The sequence below is a fragment of the Elephas maximus genome, chromosome 8 (genome assembly GCF_024166365.1).
Source record: "Elephas maximus indicus isolate mEleMax1 chromosome 8, mEleMax1 primary haplotype, whole genome shotgun sequence".
Classification (NCBI taxonomy): Eukaryota; Metazoa; Chordata; class Mammalia; order Proboscidea; family Elephantidae; genus Elephas; species Elephas maximus.
Window position 1 is genome coordinate 93,576,477 of NC_064826.1, and position 22,742 is coordinate 93,599,218.

Below are 22,742 nucleotides of genomic sequence, written 5' to 3' on the forward strand. Positions count from 1 at the left end.
CTAATTGTTCATGCCTTCACCACATCTCCTCAGGATGTCACAACCAAGCCTGTAAACTTGTTTCCCCCTCAGTGATTCCGATCTATGTAAACAGCACCTGAGGACTCAAGTTAAAAAATTCAGGAGTTATTCTAGACTCCATGATCTTCCTCATTCCCAAACCCAAGTCCAGTTAATTTCACCCCTTGAAAAGCTCTCAAATCCATCCCTAACAATGTGCAGTGTCTTCCCACTGCAAAGGCTCCCTGATCTGACACACAAGGCACGACCTGACACTTCTTCACCTGGGTCTTAGCCACCTGTCTCCTTACTGTCTACGCTGCAACCTCTAGCCTCCCTTTGTTTTCTCAAAGGCACCATGTTTCCTCCTGACTTTGGATCTTTGCACATGATGCCCTCCTTGGCCTTGAATACCTTAGGACACGCTTCTGCAACTCTTCACTTAACTAATACCTACTTATTCTTCATATCTCTGCTTAAATCTCACTCGTCAAAGAAGCCTTTCCTGATTCTTAGATCAGGTTCAGGCTCCCTCTTATATTTTTCACAGCATGCTGTATTTCTTTGTGACACTCATCACAGTAAGTAATTATTTGTGGAATTACTTGTTTAATGTCTGCCTCTGTCTGCAGACTTCACTACCCTTGAGGGAAGGCACCTTTCTGTCTTGTTTCACCGTGTCCCCAATGCCTAGCACACTGCCTGGCAGATGGTACATGATAGAGGAATGTTTGTGGATTGAATGAATGGTGGATGAGTTTTCAGCATATTTAGGGGTGTGTGTGTGTGTGTGTGTGTTTGCGCAGAAAATGCTAGGTGGTGTGTACAGTCATTCAAATGTATAAATAAAGCTCATTACCTATAATCACGTTTTTATGTTTTCTTGACTGAATTATTCTCTTAAGCTTTTTCATAATTTATAGGGATGTCTGGGTCTTTCTTACATTCATGAAGACTTTTTTGTCTTGTTTAATAACATTTGTCAAGAGACCTTTAAATAAAGAGTACATTCTAATAACAGCATGAATAATACCAACTCCTTACATGGATTCAGTATAAATTCTCCAGAAATACAGTGTTTCATTTGTTGTTCACTTTTTATTACTAATGGAAAATTATGATGGTCATTCTCAAGGCTTGTCACAGACTATTTTATGTGCCCTGTGTTTAACAATTATTCTTCTTATTTATTTCTCAAAAAGCCATTGAAGAAGGTCACATAAGTACTTTCCTTCTATATGGGGATATGGGAAGTGAGGAAAGTGGTTTTCTATGAGCCAAAGAAAATTAAAGACAGAACACTGGAGCTAGAATTGCAAAAATATCTCTGCTTAGGGCTGCTTCTCAACTGACAGAGGCATGCTATAAATTTTGGTCAAAATAATAAGCACTTAAGCTGCTAAATATTGAGTTATAATCAACTAAAAAATTAGTACAACCAAATTATGATAAGCAAGTAATGATGTACTAGTATATTGCATTGTTGTTGTTGTTAGGTACCATCAAGTCAGTACTGACTCATAGTGACCTTATGTCCAACAGAACGAACATTGCCCAGTCCTGTACCATCCTCACAATCGTTACTATGTTTAAGCCCACGGTTGCAGCCACTATGTCAATCCATCTCATTAGGGTCTTCCGCTTTTTCCAGGACCTTCTACTTTACAAAGCTTGATGTCCATTTCCAGGGACTGGTCCCTCCAGATAACATAACCAAAGCACATGAGACATACTGCATTAGTATCCAAATGAAGAAATTTCCACTCTAAATGTGAGAATCTACTTACTCTTTTTAATATTTATTTCTTTTTTCCCTTTAATATACAGTAAGAATGTATTTTAGGAGAACTTAATTTGATCTTTATTCGGAAAAGAAATACAAAATCAAAATCAATCCCTCAAACACAAGTATCTTCCTTCTCTGGATCCCAGCATACAGTGTCAATAACACTCATTTAGCAACTAATTAATGCCTTCCCTCTTACTGTTACTTAACTTTTCACGTGTATAAGAGTGGTCTTGTCTCCCTAGCTAGACCATAAGTTTCCTGAGGGCAGGGCCTTTCTTATAATATTTTCATATCCTTTCTGAAGCTCCTGTTGTTGACATTAGCTACTATCAAGTCTGTCCCCGACTCATGGCAATCTCTTGCACAATGGAAAAAACTGCTGCCTGATCCTGTGTCATCCTCATGATCAGTGGCGGATCACACTGTTGTGATCCATAGGGTTTTCACTGGCTGATTTTTGAAAGCAGTTCTCTAGGCTTTTCTTCTTAGTCCAACTTAGTCTGGAAGTTCTACTGAAACCTGATCATCATCATAGCAACAGATACCTCCAGTGACAGACGGGTAGTGGCTACACATGAGGTGCATTGGCTGGGAATCGAACCCAGGTCTCCGAAACGGAAGGAAAGAATTCTACCACAGAACCACCATTACCCCTCCTCTGAAACTCCTCCTACCTAGCACATAATAGGAGCCTGGTAAAAACGTGCTCAACCACCTGACAATTCCTAATAAAATGGAAGGGTGGAAGGACCAATTAATATACTAAATATGTAACCTGGGTGGAAAACAACAACTTTTGAAATTATTCTAGAACAGCATTTTTGGTGAGATTCAGGTCCAGGCCTTCTTTCCTAGGCCATTTCATTCCCTAGGCTCTAGTTAAGACCCATGACCCTCAGATCCACTGCTCCAGGACAGAGGTCTCACTATAGTTCCAGAATGCTATCACCAACAGCTACTTGGACATCCCAGAAGCTACACCAGTTTCACATGTCTAAATCCACGTTCATTATTCTGCTTTGCCCAAGCCTACTCTTCTCTCCATGGTACCTAATGAGGCAAATGGCACAAACTCACTGTCATGGATTAAACTGTGTCCCCCAAAAATATGTATCAACTTGGTTAGCCCATGATTCCCAGTACTGTGTGGCTGTCCTCCATTTTGTGATTGATATAATTTTCCTTTATGTTATAAATTCTAATCTCTGCCTGTGGTTAATGAGGTAAGATTAGATTATGTTGAAGAAGATTAGGATGGGATGTAACACCCTTGCTCAGGTCACATCCCTGATTCAATATAAAGGGAGTTTCCCTGGGTTGTGGCCTGTACCACCTTTTATCTTACAAGAGAAAAAAGGAAAGGGAAGCCAGCATAGTGTGGGGGCCCTCATACCACCAAGAAAGAAGCACTGGGAGCAGAGCGTGTCTTTTGGACCTGGGATTCCTGCATGGAGAAGCTTCTAGTCCAAGGGAAGATTGATGACAAGGGCCTTCCTTCAGAGCCGACAGAGAGAGAAAATCTTCCCCTAGAGCTGATGCCCTGAATTTGGACTTCTAGCATATTAGACTGTGAGAGAATAAATGTCTCTTTGTTAAAGCCATCCACTTGTGGTATTTCTGTTATAGCAGCACCAGATGACTAAGACACTCACTAAGACACCCAAGCCCTCAAAAACTCGGAAGACAATTTCTCCTTCTTCCTCAGCTACAAATCTAGGTTCTGTCAATTCTGGTGTCAAATATGTCTCCAATTCTTTCATCTTCCATGGCACTATCTTAATTCAGGCATCTTCTCCAAGTCTTCTCTGGGCCACAAGTCTCACCTGACCCGCACACTTCTTCCAGAATAACCATTCGAAAATTTAAATCTCCTTTTGTTAATCTTCATCTTCAAATCTCTTTACAATTCCTTAAAACCTAAAGGATAAAACCCAACCTCTTTACAATTTGTTTAAATACTTTCCTCCTTAAACTACAGGCATGCATAATTTTAAATAAAACAAAAATCAAATTTAAAAAACATATAACGTAGACTAAAAATAAAACAAAAATTTTTAAAAATGCATGTATCACCACCTGGCCCTTGCCTTCCTTTCCAGCATTATGTCTCACTTTTCCTCCAATGTGCCAAGGTCCTCTGTGCCTTTGTACCTTTGCCCTCACTCTTCCCTCCATCCATGTCTATCCCTCGATAATGTACTGTATGAGCTGCTAGATGACACCACACAGAAACCTTTTAAGGAAAGTAACTAAGGCTCTTGGGGGTTGATCTGTAGGGAAGGGCAACTCTGTTCCCAGATAGCTCATGGACCAGCAACCAGTTTAGGCAACAAATTGCTTCCGAGATAACCTGGGAGATTTCTGACCAATAGCTCCACGTTGAATGCCAGCAAACAGACCCAATCACACTCCCTCCCTTGGGAAATATCAATGAGAGGTGAGCATAAAAGCCACTAGACTCAGGCTATGTCCCTAGCAAGTATAAGCAGTTTTTCCAGCTCTCCATAAAAACAGCTCAGAATTCCGGGCTTACTTCTTCTGGGATGACTGGCTGACTCCATGTTATTTCTGCATCCCATTAATCTTTGCAAAAGGCTAGCATCGATGAGAGGAGTCTGTGCAAGTTTCTTCCCTGAGACTCTAAGGACTCTGCCCAGAATGGTCTCATAGCTCACTGCATGTCTGTGACACCTGCTCTGGCCCTCCCAGGCAGAGGGAGCTCACCATACGCTCCTCTGTAACTACAATCCCCACATCCAGTATTCATGTCAGTCTCTCCCACAGCCTGTGAATTTCTGAAGGACAGGTAAGTATCTTACTCACTTTTTCGTACCTGGGGCTTAGCGAAGTGCCTGGCACATAACACTCAATAAATGTTAAGTTAGTAACGTAATGTTGCCTGAACACAAATAACACTATTTAAAAATTCAGATAAAAGAAAATACATAACAAGAGGGCTAAATTAGAAATATGAAACCAAAGATCCAGGTTCTTTGCCTATGGTTTTTCCCTCATCTTTGCTGTATAGCTTAGAAGAACATTAACAACAAGCCCATTGCCATCGGGTCAATTCCAACTCATAGAGACCCTACAGGACAAAGTAGAACGGCCCCATTGGGTTTCCAAGGAGCAGGTGGTGGATTCGAATTGTCACTGTGCCACTAGAAAGTCATGTAAATTCTTTGTACTTCAGTGGGATTATTAAGACCTTCTGGGGAAACCAATCTCAAAACAGCTAAGCAAAAGCAGAAACTGATGGGCTCATGTGGCTGGAATAATTGACAGAATTAGAGAAACCTCTGCAGGAACTGGGGTTTCTGGAAGGGGACCAGGGATTCTCCTCCATCTTCTCACCTCTGCTTCTCTCTGAGTGTTGGCCTCACTGTCTTCTATCACAGAAATGTCTTCTCCGTGAGGTGGGAAATGTAGCCAAGGGCAGCCACTGTGCAAGCCCAGAAGAAGAGGAAAGTATCTCTCTCCCTCCGCCAATATAGAAATCTCAAGGAAGGACTCTAACGCCCCCGTTTGGGCTCCATGCCATCCATGAAATCGACTGCTGTTGCCAGGATGGTAGAATGCTATTGGAATTGGACTGGTCAGTCCTGGATCATAAGCCCATCCCTATGGCTGGATGCAGGGGGTGGCATGGGGGGCAGGGTCTATTTCCATAATATGCGGGGTGGGAATGTTTGCTGAATAGAAAAACAGTAACTGCCCCAGTCTTCCATAGGCGGCATCAACATAATTAATCTAATAGTCATTCTTTATGTTATAAAATTACTGCCTTTATAAGATTACTTTTTTTTTTATAAGATTACTTTAGATAATGAAAAAAAGCAATCATCATCTTCGTAGAGAGTGCTGTATATGCATAAAATTTATTATACTAACTACCTCATAGTTGGGCAGAATAAATACATGGTAGCTTAGATAATTACAAATGCGACAATAAATGCCAAGGAGTAATTCAGCTTAGTGAAACCTGCTCTCTTGCTCTTGATTGAAAAAACAAAAATTGCAGAGAAGCATCTTTTTGTCATCATATAGCAGGCTAGCAACAGGAAACTCTTGGTTGGAACCCGAAGTGCAAATCATGACCCAGCTGGTCAAACTCAAGCTACCATAAGGCATCATCAAGGGAATAAAACACTTCCATAGCCATATTTTCCCCAGATTCTCTGACAAAACAGTGACTGGGAGGGGCTCTTAAAAGATTCCACCCACTCCCCCAGAGGAAAAAGGCATGACAACAGCTTGTGGGGGAGAACGGGGGTTGATGGAAAAGCAAGAATGGGGCTCATCATAGAAAAGTAAGAGGGCAGCACCCTCTTGACAGATTTAATTAAGAAAGTTCGGAGTATGCAACGTTTGTTCCCTTGTTCCCTTCCAGCTTAGAGAAATACAGACCCGTGTATGAGAGGGTGGGGCTGTGGAGGAAGGCTGGGGGGCGCCATCCCGCTTAAATCACAGTTGGCCTCTCTGTATTCGTGCACGGCTCCTCGCTCAAGCGAAATGGGGAGTCATCGCAATCATGAACACCTAAGCTTGCAGTTTTTTTATAATTTCAGCTGTGACGTTAGTATTTAAATCTCACATTTCTAATACTGATGCACTATTAGCATGTTGGAGCCCTGGTGGTGCAGTAGTTAAGAGCTCAGTTGCTAACCAAAAGGTTGGCAGTTTGAATCCACCAACTGCTCCTTGGAAACCCTATGGGGCAGTTCTACTCTGTCCTATAGGGTTGCTATGAATCATAACTGACTTGACGGCAACAGGTTTGGTTTTTATTAGCGTGTTGATGATGTACAATGCTAGATTAAGAGTATTTACTCATTCTTTTCTAGAGAAACACGAAACAGACCTAGGTTTCAAATATGTGTTAACAATTTACTATGTACCAGGTAGTATTATAGGCACTAGTGATACACCAGATATCAAAGCAGACGAAAAACCCTGTCCTCATGGAGCTTATATTCTAGTTGGGAGAGTGAGACAGACAATAAACATAACAAATAAATATATACTATTGAGATGATGAGAATTGCTAGAGAGAAAAATAAATCAAGGAAGGGGGATGGTGGAGGCTGTAATGTATACAGGATCAGCCTCAGTATGGTCCAAGGCTGTACATTCTTGAGGATGATAACCACAGCAATTCTCTGGTTGCTAGTAACGATCACTCCCGCACAGTGCAGAAAAGGGGACAGATAAAGGGAGGGAAAGAGGCACTGGTGGGTCAGTAGTAGAATTCTTGCCTTCCACGTAAGAGGCCCAGGTTCAATTTCCAGCCAATGCACCTCATACGCAGAAAGCCACCACTCGTCCATCTTGTGTGTTCCTTTGATGCTGAACAGGCTTCGGCAGAACTTCCAACCTAAAACAGACTAGGAAGAAAAGCCTGGAGATCCACTTTGGAAAATTAGCCAGTGAAAACCCTATGGATCACAACAGATCCGTACCCTATCAGGCGGATGACACAGGACCAGGGACAGTTTTGTTCCACCCTGAGTGGGAGCAGCTACAAACAAGAGGAGGAAAAGAGCAAGCCTGGGTAAACACAAGAGTAGGTCACCACTTTGCCACAGCTTGCCCATTTCCTATCTCAGTTTAGATATGTGTGCTCCAACCTGGGTGATGGTGCTAACAAAGCCTGCCTTCCATCTAGTGCATGGAATATTGTGTTGATGGGTGTCATGGCTGATCCAAGCATACATTTATCTTCATTTTGAAAGTTAAAAAGTTTACACTTTGATCTTTATGTTTCTTTCATCACACATTAATTGAGCATCTACTATGTGCCAAACTCTATTCTAGGCCCTGGAGACACGGCAGTGAGCAAGACACACAAAGTGTCTGTCCTCGTAGAGCTTAAGTTCTAATGGAGGAGATTAAAATTCAATACCAGAATGAACAGGGGGGATACTGACAAGAAGGAGACAAAACACCACTGCATAGTCCAGGCATGTGATAATCAAGTCCTGAACTTAGAATATCCTTAGACAAGCTGAATTGACTCCCTGACCATCCATAGTCACTTATGAAGCCTCTTCTATAAAGGTGTCATGGTAATAAACTGATATTAAAATCAAATTGTAGCTATTGGGCCTTTTTAAAACATTGAAAGAGCAGCTTCCTTTCTCTGGCCCACAGTTTGTTGTATGGACAAATATACACACACCCTTCCGTCTCCTAAGGCTTTCTATTTTTGAGGACTACAAAAGCGTTATTCCAAGTTGTATAAATGAGCATGTGTCTTGATTTCCAGAGTCCTCAGCAACTTATTATAGCATCACTGTTTTGTTAAAAAAAAGTGGTAGTAAAATCAAACCAGTAGTAAAAATATAACAGTAGCATGTCCTTTTCAAATTAGACAGTGAAGCTAAAGAACTTATGGGATTTCTGTTGGGCAGGACATTTCCATAAGGAGAAGAAGGAGAGAGATACAAAAACACACATTTGGAGAAGAATCCACCCACACCTTTTACGTTCAAAGGAACCCTGTGCTGGGTAGATAGGAGGGACTAAGAAAATGAAAATTTGGATACAGCACACTGTAACACCTTGGGGAAAGAAGCCTAACAGATATGAAACAGAGAAAGCTCCAAGACAGGGTATTAGAAGTGCTAAATGCTTTTTTGCACAGGTTCCCACCTCAGCCTTGCAGATTTCACCAAACACTTGTCTTCTAGTCAGAGTAGCTGGGGGAGTCAGTATGAATTGTAAAGCAGCCCAGGAGAAGTAGTTCCTGAGCACGTAAACACTAGTCCTTCTTATGTGGATGGCAAGGAACCAGCTGTACAACTTACACAGTGTGTGCCTCAGACCCAGACTTCGTGGATGCAATAAACTTTCTGCGTGCACCACAGTACAATCTAACGCAATGTTCTCTACAATGAATACGAGATTGCTGCAAACACAACTCTGAAAGAGCTTCTGCATGCACCTAAACCACCAGGAGAGCTTGCCAGCTAGAATGACACGATTTCCAAGTAAGTTTACAGCCTCTACTTGCAGCAGCCAGACAATTCAAAAATCCCATTTAGATCAATGGCAATGAAGCTTACTGGGATTGTTGACAGGAGAGCTTTTATAAATTGGACTTTAAGTAGGGACTCCCTGAAAAGAAACACGACAACAACACTGCCATATTGCTTTCCCTTAAAACTTTAGATACCTGGGTTGGGATGTGGTCTCCCCTAAGACAAAGCCCACATAGGTCAGCTCCTTTTTTGTTTTGTGTGTATTTACATGATTGTGTGTGTGTGTGTGTGTGTGTGTGTGTGTGCTTTCAAAAACAATAACTGCAGCAAAACAAACAAACTGGTGGGGAGTTTGTTTTCCCTTCATTGCCCTTGGTAGCAACAGAACATCTGGAGAAAATACTTGGACAGAAACTGTTTTTTTCTAAATTGCACTAGATATCTGATGCCAATACCTAATGAAATGAGTACCTGGTAGTTATGGAAGATGTCTTCGGGATCTGGTCAATCGAAGGGCAAATTGTAAATGTACAGCTTTCTGGTTGGGGTATTTTGAAATCTTGTCACAGAAAAGATCGAATATTTTCAGGGCACCTTTCCTCAGTACCCGAAACCAGACAGAACCCAAGGAAGTGAAATTTAGAGACCTCTGTCCATTAGCCCAACTAGAATTCTGAGCACTGTATTATAGCAAATGCCCTATTTCGCTGTTCAAGTATTGCTAGGGAACCTCAGTTATTGCCCCTGATCCCCACTTTCTCCACAAGAGCCTTTCCTTCCAGTAAGTGTTTTTCTGCTTTAAAGTACCCTAAGAAAATATCAGAAATTGAACTGGGCTGAGGAGAGGGAGGAGAGAAAGAATTTAGTAGCCAGAATGCATGCTGCATTTGAGCCATTGCTAAGTTCTTGGACCACCTGGCAAGCTGTTCCTTTGCAAGCAGTAAGCAATTTGCAGAGAAAATCTCTTCCTTTGATTTTCCCTGACCAAGATCCCCAAACTTTTTTCCAGTGGCAAAAAGACCTCCGTGGCTATTGAGCTACTACAACTGTCTCATCAACTGACATCTCACCTTCCCCCCAAAAAGCAAGACTTGAAAATAACAAGGCATCCTGAGACACTCAGAAAGACAGCCATCTCTCCGTTGAAAGGTAGCAGTGACTGTAATTAACAGAGAAGCAGTTGTGGAACTTCTAGGGCTGTATTTAAAGGGCCCTGCAGGTGTGACTGGGGCAATGTAGTAAAATAATGATGGCAGCGGAAAATAGAGCAAGAGAAATTAAACAGATTTACTTACAGTCCTCGGAGCCGCAGCCAGATTTTCTCGATCTGTTCCGGTTGCAGGTATTTCAAAGAGTTGCTCTCAAATTCTTCAATCTCCTTGGTTGGTGACTCCATAGCTGCAGGTTATCACTGGGGGTGAGGCGGAAAGAGTTTGGGCTGTCCCCTCCCCGCCTGCTGCCAGTCGGCCCGCGATCTCCAGCCCGGCCGGCGCGGCGCCCTCGCCTTGCGCTCCCCCTTCGGCGCCCCCAAGCCCAGACTTAGAGCGGGCTCAGATCGTGGGCGACGCAGGCTCCAGGTGCGCTCCGGGGACAGCTGCGGGCACCAGCCATGGCCCCAGGCTAATGCCCAGGGAGAGAGCTTGTACTCCTGCCCAAGGCGAAGGCACCTCGATCTATTCTGATTCTTTTATGGCAAAGCCAAGGAACGATCGGTGTGTAAGCTGAAGGATTGGGAGGAGAAAGGGAGAACTGGGTGGGGAGGAGGGTAGGCGAGGAGGGCAAAAGTGAGAAGGGGAGCGGAATGAGGGGTAGAGCCCAGGGGGCGGGTGGTCGGGGCCCGGAGGCCGCGCTCCGCCCCCCGGCTCCTCGCTCTCCGGCGCCCAGCGGCTCTCCCGCGCCCCTCTCCCCCTGCCTTGCTGCCGGCGCGCCGCTTCTCTGTTTTCTTTCACTTACCTGCAGCTCTGCTGACAAGCGAGAAAAGTGACAACTGAGAGAAAAGTCGTCTGTCAGCGCGCGAGCCTGGCGTCTGGTCTCGCACCCGCGGGCGCGGAAGCAGGGAGGGCGCCAGGCCCCGCCGGCCGCCCGGCACAGGCTCGTCACCTCCAAATCCGCAGACCCGACCACCGTCTCCTGCGAGGGCAGCCTGCGGCTTCAGGGGCCTCGGCCAAGCTGGACCCCCAGCCGAGTGCTCCTATGGCTCCTGGACCCCGCACCAAAGAGATAACTCGGGCGCCACGCACGAAAATCCGAGGGAAGGGGACTCCGTATCCCCCTCGAGGGCTGGTGGGACAACCGCCAGGGGCGAGGTTCCGCGGAGTGTCTACTTGGAGCTTTTATTTACAGGGCTCACTTACATGCCCGCGAGAGCCGGGTCCATTTTGAAATATTAAAGCAATTGACAGGAAGTAAAGTTGTCACATCACACTTAGAAAATCCCGATCTCTTTTCTTACTAATGGGAGTTTTCGTTTCTCAATCTCTCTCTCTCTCTCTCTCACACACACACACACACCATGGTGCAAAAAAAGAAGGAAAAAAAACTGTGAGGAAGTAGGAGTTTCTGCTGATTAAGGCCACATACTCCTCAAGGGGTCCCTGCTGGGTGAGTCCTTAGAGGGTGGCTGGGGGGTGGATGCTAATCCTGACAAAGAGTTTCAGCTTCACGAAGCTGCAGCTCACTTCAGTGTCCCCTAAAGTCAATGACAATGTCAATAATGTAGGATGTTCTGAAAGAGTGGGACCAGGCATACTGGAGGGGAAGACTTAGGAGAGGGACCAAAGACAAAAAGAAAAAAAAAAAAAAATCAGGCTCAAGTGGATTGCTGCCTTGGCATCACAAAGCTGGTGTTCAAACTCCCTTCTAGATGAAGCCACCACCACTCTTCCCCGAGGCCATTTCACACCTGACACTCAGGGTTCCTGAGATTCAGGCTGTGGCGTGCCCTATAACAGCGTTTTCTTCAGTCATATTCAGTATCCCTTTTCTATCCATCAGATAACTGCCTGCTTTTCAAAAGTAAGACAAACTTAAAGGTGAGGACTATCCTTTTTCTTTGCTCAAGTAAAGATCCATTCATCTGACCTTGACAAAGTAACGAAATGATGGCGTCTGAATCCTACATGTCCACCCATTTGGCATGCACTTTTCAGAAATTAGCGGTGAGCATGCTGAGGATGGCATGACCGGCCCCATGCATGCTGGTGGGGAAGGGACCTGGCTCAAAGTGAAACGACAGACCTGTTTGAGCCAAAAAGACTTGTCCACTCACCTGCCACAGAAGCTGAAATGACCTCAAAAAGTCAGTCCTTAAAGGTTTTATGGAAGGATATACTTGAGTTAAGGCATTACAGAGCCTGGGTGGTGCAAGCGGTTTGTGATCAGCTGCTAACCTAACGGTTGGCAGTTCAAACCCACCAGCAACTCCACCGAAGAAAGGCCTGGTGATCTGCTTCCACAAAGATTATAACCGAGAAAACCCTATGGAGCAGTTCTACTCTGTAACACATGGGGTTGCCATGAGTCCAGGGCCAACTGCTCCACAGCAGCTAACAACAGGAAGTCATTATTACCAGTCAGAGTTAACATCCAGCAGCCAGCATATATTAGCATGGAACTCATTTATCTGCATAAAGCCAATTACCCACCCAATGTGACCAAGCAGGGAACCGTGACCTGCGGGAATGGGATGCCAGAAGAAGACATTATTTTAGCTACTTGTTTTGGGGATGAAAGACAGAAGCATGGTGCCCATAACGGGGTTTTTCCATCAGGTTGTACGCTAGGCAGACTGCTGTCAGAATAAAGAAGTGCAGTAATGATAAAAACAGCAAACCTGTATTAGAAACTTTCCATGGTCCAGGCACTGTTCTGAGAGTTCTAAGCTTATGTAATACAACAACTCCATGAGGTAGGTATTATTATTATCATTCCCATTTTACAATAAGAAAACTGAGGCACCAGGAGGTTGTTACATAGACCTACCAGGAAAAGAACTGAACTGGAGAAAGTTGGAGTTAGAGTTATGGCTCATTAACTTACCCTAGACAAATCTGTCCACTCTCACATGGTCCCATTTTTCACAGCCACAAAGTAAAGGATTTAGGCAAAAAGACTTCTTACATCCCTTCCACCTGCAGGGTTCTATGAGGTCATCTAGAGAGACTTGAGGAAAGGAGCTGCTGAAAAGAGAGATGACTATTGCTGAATACATACTTTAACTACGTCATGGTTTCTTCAAGGGCTGGCCTGGGATGAAACAAGAGAACAATAAAGGATGAAGGATAAAAGATGAAATTCATCTCCTGGCCCCACACTATGCCTATGACTTTTTTCTAGTGTTAGTGGGATTTTGATTAAGTCAGAGAAAAAGCAAATTTTGGAAGAAAAAAGAACAGTCTTCCACTGCAATTAAGCAAATCGGAGAGGACAAAATTATTCTTTAAAATGGTTCTGAAACAGGACTTTGTTTCATTTTGGTGAAATTAAAAAATCAAGCATATATTAGAAAGTTGACAGAAACATAACTTTGCAGTATGTTAGAGTCATAATAATCTTTGGAGCTGAAAGGGGCCTTAAAGATAATCTAGGTTAGAGGTTTTCAAATTTTTTAAGCAACAGAATAATTTATTTCAAATAAAGTCTTACTAAAAAAATTCCAATGCCTACATTCACTTAAAAAAAAAAAAGAATAAAAGTAGAACTGCTCTGGTTGAATGGGGAAGGGAGATAGTTCTTAAGGATCTCAAGAACAGACTCCAGTCTCTGCCTCCCCTTCACCCCATCTCAAGTGCCCAATCACCCAACTACACAGATAAAAAAAGCTGAGGTCAAAGTCCCAGGAAATAACTTAGAAATTCTTGTTCTTAATCCAGGGTTCTTTCTAAATCACATTAGAAAATAAATTGGTCTCCTCCCTATCAATGAAATATTATTATTTTTAGATGCACATGTTATTATGTCACCCAGGTTTTGTTCTCCCTTTATCACAGACACGGTATACTTCATAGTTGCAGCAACCTTACAAGCCGTGAATTCTAGTGGCATTCTGCTGAAAGCCAAGCAAAACAGACTCAAGCTGACCCAGAAACAAAAGGTCTAAGAAAGCACAAAGCCACTTACAACTTTGTTTGGGAGGTTAATTTCTATTGTGACTTTCTAACTCAGCTTTTTTAATAAGACCCTAGAAAATCTCACATGGTCAAATATAACTAAATATACACAGACACATACATGTACATGCATAAATATGTATACCTACACACACGTACGGAAACCCTGGTGGCGTAGTGGTTAAAAGTTACAGCTGCTAACCAAAGGTCAGCAGTTTGAATCCATCAGGCACTCTTTGGAAACTCTATGGGGCAGTTCTACTCTGTCCTGAAGGGTCTCTATGAGTCGGAATTGGCTCAACAGCAATGGGTTGGGTTTGGTTTTTAGTTTGGTACACACACACATACAAACACAGATACATACACATATAACTGCTAATTAAAAATATTCCCCTAAATGTAGATAAAATAACTTAGCCTAAATACTAGCAAACGTCTGCACCATCAACCTTAAAACAAAAACCATTGCTGCAGAGTCAATTCTAACTCATAGGGACCCTATAGGACAGAGTAGAACGGCCCCATAAGGTTTCCAAGTCTGAAATCTTTACAGAAGCAGATGGTCACATCTTTCTCCCATGGACTTGAAAGTGGGTTTGAACTGCCAGTCTTTCAGGTCACAGCCGAGCGCTTTAACCACCATGTCACCACGGCTGCTTATCATCAACATTAAGTATCACAAAAGAAAGAAAGTGAGTTCTCTGTCCCTGGCAAAGTTCAAGGAGAAGCTTGATGACATTCTGACAAGGGAGCGAGAACCAGGCTTTGCAAAGATTGGAATGATCCCTCAGGTCCCTTTTATCCCTAAGATTTCATGATTCAATATTAATCACAACAACCACACCACTACCTCTACCAGTTAATGGGAACTACCTGGTGCGAGACACCACACTAAGCGCTCACAGGCTGATTCCTCAACAAAACACTTAAGAATAGTTTTATTATCCCCATGGTGCAGCAGTTAAGTACTGAAGTGCTAACAGAAAGGCTGGCAGTTCAAACCGAACCAGAGGCTCCATGGGAGGAAGACCTGGCGATCTGCTTCCATAAAGATTACAGTCAAGAAAACCCTATTGGGCAGTTCTGCTCTGTCACACAGAGTCCCTATGAGTTGGAATCCACTTGACAGCACCCAACAACAACAACAACATTTACAAATAAAGACAGAAGAGGCTCCCAAAGGTCAGATAACTTTTGCAAAGAAATAAGTGGCAGAGCCAGGTTTTGCACTCAGAGCACATTGCAAAGTTCGTGTTTTTTTTCCCCTTGCCATACCACCTTCCTGCAGACATATAAAAAGACTACAAATTAAAATGCTGTAATGGGGTGGGGGTTGTGGTGAGGGACTGCAGGAGCACAGATGAAGGGGTCACTAATACTATGGAGTACTTAAGAAGACTACATAGTAGAGGTGACATTTGAACTGAATCTTGAAGGTGGATAAGTATGAGCTGCTTACATGGGAGGTGTGTGGAGGCAGATCATACCAGATCATACCAGAAACAGGGCACTGCATGAAAAGAGGCACGGAAGCATGAGGGGGGTGGGGTGCCCAGCTATCTTTTTTTTTTTTTGTAACTAAGGCCTGTGACTCAGAAGAGCAGGAGAAAATGTTGGAAGGGTCAGCCAGACCCTTGTGGTCATGGGGAAATCTTGGGCTCTGTCCTACAGATTATGGGGAGTGTCATGGATTGAATTGCGTCCCCCCAAAATATGTGTCAACTTGGCTAGGCCATGATTCCCAGTATGGTGTAATTGTCTACCATTATGTCATCTGATATGATTTACCTATGTCTTGTAAATCCTACCTCTGTGATGTTAATGAGGCAGGATTCAATCTACAAGATGAGGTTGTGTCTTAAATCAATCTATTTTTTTTTTTGCTTTAAAGAACAGAAGTTTATTTTCTCACACTTCTGGAGGTTAAAAGTCCAAATCAGCGTCTTAGCCATGTTAATTCCTTCCTTGTTGGTGGCACCAGGCAAAACTTGGTTCCTTGGCTTGTAGACAGTCCTCACATGCATCTTCCCCTGTTTGTGTGTATGAGAGAAGAAAGCAGAGAGACATGGGGACCTCATACCACCAAGAAACAAGAGCCAGGAGAACAGCATGTCCTTTGGACCCCAGGTCGCTGCACTGAGCACCTCCTCTACCAGGTAAGACTGATGACAAGGACCTTCCTCCAGAGCCGACAGAAACAGAAAACCTTCCCCTGGAGTGGCACACTGAATTCAGACTTCTAGCCTCCTAAACTGTGAGAGAATAAATTTCTGTTAAAGCCATCCACTTGTGGTATTTCTGTTATAGCAATGCTAGACGACTAAGACAGGGAGCCACAGGCAGTTCTGACCAAGGGAAGGCATGGTCACATGTGGAGGGTACCTGCTGCACTGAACATGTTGTATGCTTCACACACTGAGGCCATCTTTCCTGAAGCCTGCCATGGGGCCACGCAACAACCATGGGGCAAATGATAACCACGGCTCCATATGAGGAGTCCAGCTACCAAATGCAAACAAGCTCCATAGCTTACAAAGAAAGAAGAGTAGGACAAAGAAGAAAGACAACAAAAGAAAAAGCAAAACACTGTCTCCTCTGAGATTTCATCCAACAGCTTCAAGATTCTGATTGCTTGCTTTGACCTTCATGAAGCCAGCTTCTACCCTTGATCCAATTTACAACTTGGCAGTGGCATCATCAACAGTCTGTTAAGGGGGAAATTCTAGAGAAGCACGCAGGGCATCGGAAGTAGCACCATTGGGCATAGCAGCCTCTCTCTCCCGCCCACACCAGATGTGAGATGCTCCCAGAATGCACTATCAACAGAAGCTCTTCTCTCCCACTGGCTTCCCTTTCAGGCAAGGGGTCTTTTTGGTGACACTGCCACACTGCTGTTCCCTATAACATCTTCTCCATTTGCTTTTATGATCCGTAAACATTTGGAACAGGAAAAGGAAATGACTTGGAATGACACTGATTTGCTGTGTGATCTGGGATAAGGAAGTTCTCTTCTTTGGCCATGACTGGGTTGGGCTCAGTAATCTCTAGGTCACTTTCCAGCTCTTATATATCATGATTTGAAGCCCACGGTCTGGTCTTGGCTAACCAAGCTTTTCATAGACCAAAAAAAGTTACGAGAAAATCTGAGTCTGACTCACAGGCTAGATTTGACTGTAATAGACATAACCTAGGTTGCTCAATCAGGTTGTTGGGTATGTTGGCCTCCACCCCATACCTTTGAACAAAGTGACTGGTCTAAAAAGGGATACATGACTTAAGCAGATCCAATCACGGTCCTTTCTGGGAGACTTGATATGGTCACTGGGGGAGTCTATTCTCTTTTCTTTGAGATAACAGGCTATGAGACTTGGGTAAACCTGGCCCTGAGGTTATCTTTCCCAACATGTGGATAACGTCTAACAGAAAATGCTGCCACCATAGAGAAAAGCAGAGAGAAGAACTAGAAAGAGAACTAATGAGAATCTTTTGAGCACCTTGATCCTGATACGCCTGAAGCCAAGATACCCAAGGAATTTCAGGCTATATGAATGAAATAAATGCCCCTCTCTTTTTTTTTTTTTTTAATTTAAGCTAGTTTGAGTTAAATTTCTATCACTGACAACTAAAAGAATTCTAATTAATGTAACCCCTCCCTTAAAGGAATATTTAAGAACTTAATAAAACAGTTTATGAATACTGCCTTGCACATTGGAGGATCTCATTAAAGAGCAGTTACTCCTCCACCCTCTAAATTCGTCTTCTAGAGGCCTCACTCACCATCACTGCCTCCCATCCATCTGATAGGACATGAGGGGAATAGAACTGGAAGACAATACAAGAAGCTTGGATTGGACATAGCACCCAAGGTAAACATGCTATTGTTGTTAGCTGGTGCAGAATCGGCCCCAGACTGATGGGAACCCCATGCGTAACAGAACAAAATGCTGTGCCATCCCCATGGTCATTTGTGGATCAGATCATTGTGATCCATCGGGTTTTCATCAGCTGATTTTCAGAAGCAGACCAACAAGCCTTTCTTCCTAGTCCATCTTAGTCTGGAAGGTCTGCTAAAACCTGTTCAACATCATAGCAACACGCAAACATCCACTTGCATAGAGGTACACTGGCCAGTAACCAAAACGAAGTCACTTGCATGGAAGGCAGGAATTCTACCACTGAACCACCACTGTCCCCACAAGGTACACTTTATTATCTTGATAAATCCATAACATCAATTTTTTTTACAATAACTTTGATAATGACGTATCAAAGTATTGCCATATTACACACATTTGTTCTTATTGTTGTTAGGTGCCCTTGTGTCAGTTCCGACTCATAACGATGCTATGTACAACAGAAACACTGCCCAGTCCTGTGCCATCCTCATAATTGTTGTTGTGCTTGAACGCATCATTGCAGCCACTGTGTCAATCCATCTCCTTGAAGGTCTCCCTCTCTTTTGCTGACCTTCTACTTTATCAACCATGATGTCCTTCTCCAAGGACGGTTCCTCCTGATAACATACCCAAAGTACCTTAGATTAAGTCTCACCATCCTTGCTTCTAAGGAGCATTCTGACTGTACTTCTCACAAGACAGATTTGTTCTTTCTTCTGGCAGTCCATGGTATATTCGAATTCTTCACCAACACCATATCTCAAAGCATCAATTTTTTTTTCGGTATTTCTTATTCATTGTCCAGCTTTTGTGTGCACTGAGGTGAATGAAAATATCCTGGCTTGGTTCAGGTGCACCTTAATCCTCAAACTGACATCTTTGTTTTCTAACACTTTGAGAGGTCTTTTGCAGAAGATTTGCCCAATGCAATACATGCTTGATTTCTTGACTGCTGTTCCCATGGGCATCAATTACGGATCCAAGTAAAATGAAATCCTTGACAGCTTTAATCTTTTCTTCTTTTATCGTGATGTTGCTTATTGGTCCATATCATGGATTGGATTGTATCCTCCAAAAATATGTCAACTTGCCTGGGCCATGATTCCCAGTATTGTGTGATGGTTGTACCATTTTGTCATCTGATGCGACATCCTTATGTGTTGTAAATTCTGCCTCCATGATTTTGATGAGGTGGGATTAGCAGCAGTTATGTTAATAAGGCAGAGCTCTATCTACAAGTTATGTCTTATCCAATCTCTTTTGAGATAAAAAATAGAGAAGTGAGCAGAGAAACAGGGGTCCTCATATCACCAAGAAAGTAGTATCAGGAGAAGAGCTCATCCTTTGGACCTGGGGGTCCCTGCACTGAGAAGCTCCCAGTCCAGGGCAAGACTGATGACCAGGACCTTCCTCCAGAGGCAACAAAGAGGAAAGCCTTCCCCTGGAGTTGACACCCTGAATTTGGACTTCCAGCCTAGTAGACTGTGAGAGAATAAACTTCTGTTTGTTGAAGCCATCAACTTGTAGTATTTCTGCTATAGAAGCACTAGATAACTAAGGCAGTCCAGTTGTGAGGGGTTTTGTTTTCTTGATATTGACGTATAATCCATACTGAAGGTTGTAGTCTTTGACCTTCATCAGTAAGTACTTCAAGTTCTCTTCACTTTCAGCAAGCAAGGCTGTGTCATCTGCATATAGCAGGTTGTTAATGAGTCTTCCTCCAATTCTGCTGCTAGGTTCTTCATATAATCCTGATTCTAAGGTTATTTGCTCAGCATACAGTTTGAATAAGTATGGTGAAATGGTGAAAGAATACAACCCTGATGCACGCCTTTCCTGATTTTAAACAAAATAGTATCCCCTTCTTCTGTTCAAATGACTGCATCTTGCTCTATGTACAGGTTCCACATGAGCACAATTAAGTGTCCTAGAATTCCCATTCTTTGCAATGTTATCCATAATTTGTTATGATCCATGCAGTTGAATTCCTTTGAATAGTCAATAAAACACAGGTAAACATCTTTCTATTAGTCTCTGCTTTTAGCCAAGATCTGTCTGACCTCAGCAACGATATTCTCAATGAATGTCCCCTTCTGAATCCAGCTTGAATTTCTGGTAGTTCCCTGTCGATATACTACTGCAACCATTTTCGAACTATCTTCAGCAAAACTTTACTTGTGTGTGGTATTAATGATATTGTTCAATAATGTCCGCATTCTGCTGGATCACCCTTCTTTGAAATGGGCACAAATATGGATGTCTTCCAGTCAGTTGGCCAAGTAGCTGTCTTGCAAATTTCTTGGCATGGATGAGTGTGCACTTCCAGCGTTGCATCTGTTTGTTGAAACATCTCAATCAGTATTCCATCAATTCCTGGAGCCTTCTTTTCTGCCAGTGCCTTCAGTGCAGCTTGGACTTCTTCCTTCAGTACCATCGGTTCTTGATCATACATTACCTCCTGAGATGGTTGAACATCAACCAATTCTTTTGGTTCAGTGACTGTGTGTATTCCTCCCGTGTTCTTTTGATGCTTCCTGCATCGTTCAATATTTTGCCCATAGAATCTTTCAGTTTGGCAACTCAAGGCTTGAATTTTTTTCTTCAGTTCTTTCAGCTTGAGAAATGCAGAAAATATTCTTCTCTTTTGGTTTTCTAACTCCATCTCTTTGCACATTTCATTATAATACTTTTCTTCTCATGCTGCCCTTTGAAACCTTCTGTTCAGCCCTTTTACTTCATTTCTTCCATTCACGTTAGCTAGTCTACAGAGCAAGTTTCAGAATCTCTTTCGACATCCATTTCTTTCTTTCTTGTCTTTTAAATGACCTCTTGCTTTCTTCATGTATGATGTCCTTGATGTCATTCCACAACTCTCATCTGGTCTTCGGTCATTAGTGTTCAATGTGTCAAATCTATTGTTGAGATGGTTTTTAAATTCAGGTGGGATATACTCAAGGTCATACTTTGGCTCTTGTGGACTTGTTCTAAGTTTCTTTGGCTTCAACTTGAACTTGCATAAGAGCAATTGGTGATTTATTCCACGGTCGGCCCCTGGCCTTGTTCTGACTGGTTATGCTGAGCTTCTCCATTATCTCTTTCCACAGATGTAGTTGATTTGATTCCTGTGTATTCCATTCCAAGATCCACATGTATAGTCGCCATTTATGTTGTTGAAAAAAGATATTTCCAATGAACAGGTCGTTGGTCTTGCAAAATTCTGTCATGTGATCTCCAGTGTCGTTTCTATCACCAAGGCCATATTTTTCCAACTACTAATCCTTCTTTTTTGTTTCCATCTCTCACATTCCAATCACCGGTAATTATCAATGCATCTTGACTGCATGTCTGATCAATTTCAGACTGCAGAAGTTGGTAGTAAAAATTTTCATTTTCTTCATCTTTGGCATTAGTTGTTGGTACATTAATTTGAATAATAGTCATATCAGCTGGTCTTCCTTGTAGGGATATGGATATTATCCTATCACTAACAGTGTCGTACTTCAGGATAGATCTTGAAATGTTCTTTTTACAATTAAAGTGACACTGTTCCTCTTCAATTTGTCATTCCCAGCATAGTAGATGGTATGATTGTCTGCTTCAAAATGCCCAATACCAGTGCATTTCAGTTCACTAATGCTTAGGATATCAATCTTTTTGCATTTCATTTCATTTTTGACAACTCACAATTTTCCCAGATTCACACTTCAGTGGTTTCTTCTCACTTTGAGTCTTGCCACATCAGCAAATGAAGGTCCCAAAGCTTTACTCCATCCACGTCATTAAGGTCTACTTTGAGGAGGTAGATCTTCCGCAGTCGTATTTTGAGTGCCTTCCAACCCAAGAGGCTCATCTTCCAGCACTATATCAGACAACATTATGCTGCTATTCATTAAGTTTTCACTGGTCAGTTTTTTAAGAAGTTGATCGCCAGGTTCTACTTCCTGGTCTGTATTAGCCTGGAAGCTGTCCTGAAACCTGTCCACCATGGGTGACACTGCTGGTATTTCAAATACCGGTGAAATACCGGTTCCAGCATCACAGCAACATGCAAGCCACCACAGTATGACAAACCAACAAACAAGCGGTGGATTATACACATTAGGCTGTCAAACCATGGCTAATGTTTTATCATTCCCATTTAGGAAATGAGGTGGCTAACAGCTTAGAGGTCATCGGCTTCCCTCAGATTGGTTTACCCTCCAGTCAGTGGCAGGGCAGGATGACAGTTGAGGCTTCCTCACTTCTGGCCCCTGTGGCCACTTTGCCTCTCGGAACATACTGCCAACCCAGCAGAATTAACTTGGCTGTACTAACAAAATTGGAAATTTTGTTCATACAAAACTGCTGATGCTACAGTCAGCCAAATTTTGACCCAAATGCACATAAATCAGTGGGTTGTTTTTCCTATCACTGCAAAACAAATTTGAATACGGGAAACTTTAGAGCTGAAAGGGATCTGAGCAATCCCCTAACCCAAGCTCCTAATTATACTGATAAGGAAGGAGTGGCCTGAGCAAGTAAGGTAACTGTGCACAAGGCCCAGCACTGCTGGTGGCAGAGCTGGGACCAGAAGCCATGTGCCTGGACTCCCAGCTCAGTGCTCCATCGTCTGTAAACTTTCTTCCCGGAGCCTCAAACATAACTGCTGCTTCCACGCAAGGATTTGGTTCAATGGTTAGTTCACAGGTATGGAGGGAAATTCTCACTAAAAGAGAAGCCATTGGCAAAGGCTTCCTGAAGGAAGGGGGTCTCCTGGAGAGTGGGTAGAACTATAAAAGGGAGACTCCAAGAAAATGGAAATGTGTGTGGTGGCTCAGGTAATAACTAAGAACCTGTGTGGCAGATGCAAGGAGGTCAAGAAGGAGACAATGGGAGAAAGGTTGGATTTGCTGATGGAGGTGGTCCTGGAATACCATACTAAAGCTTAGGTTTTTAATGCTCTTCCCAGTGGGGAATCATAAAACTTGTT

The 22,742-nt window shown here is 43.0% G+C and overlaps 1 protein-coding gene across 2 annotated transcripts in view; it reads right to left on the reverse strand.

Moving 5' to 3' along the window:
* The window catches only part of PDE1C (phosphodiesterase 1C), a 626,169-nt gene that overhangs the window by 359,372 nt on the left and 244,055 nt on the right, over nucleotides 1-22,742 (reverse strand). The window contains exon 1 of one of the 2 annotated variants that reach the window (XM_049894060.1): nucleotides 10,065-10,592. The exons of the other annotated variant lie outside the window; for it this stretch is intronic. Within the exon in view, the coding sequence (XP_049750017.1) occupies nucleotides 10,065-10,165 (101 nt within the window). The 5' untranslated portion in view covers nucleotides 10,166-10,592. Of the gene's footprint in view, nucleotides 1-10,064; nucleotides 10,593-22,742 lie in introns of those variants that run through there. 2 annotated transcript variants of the gene reach the window in all.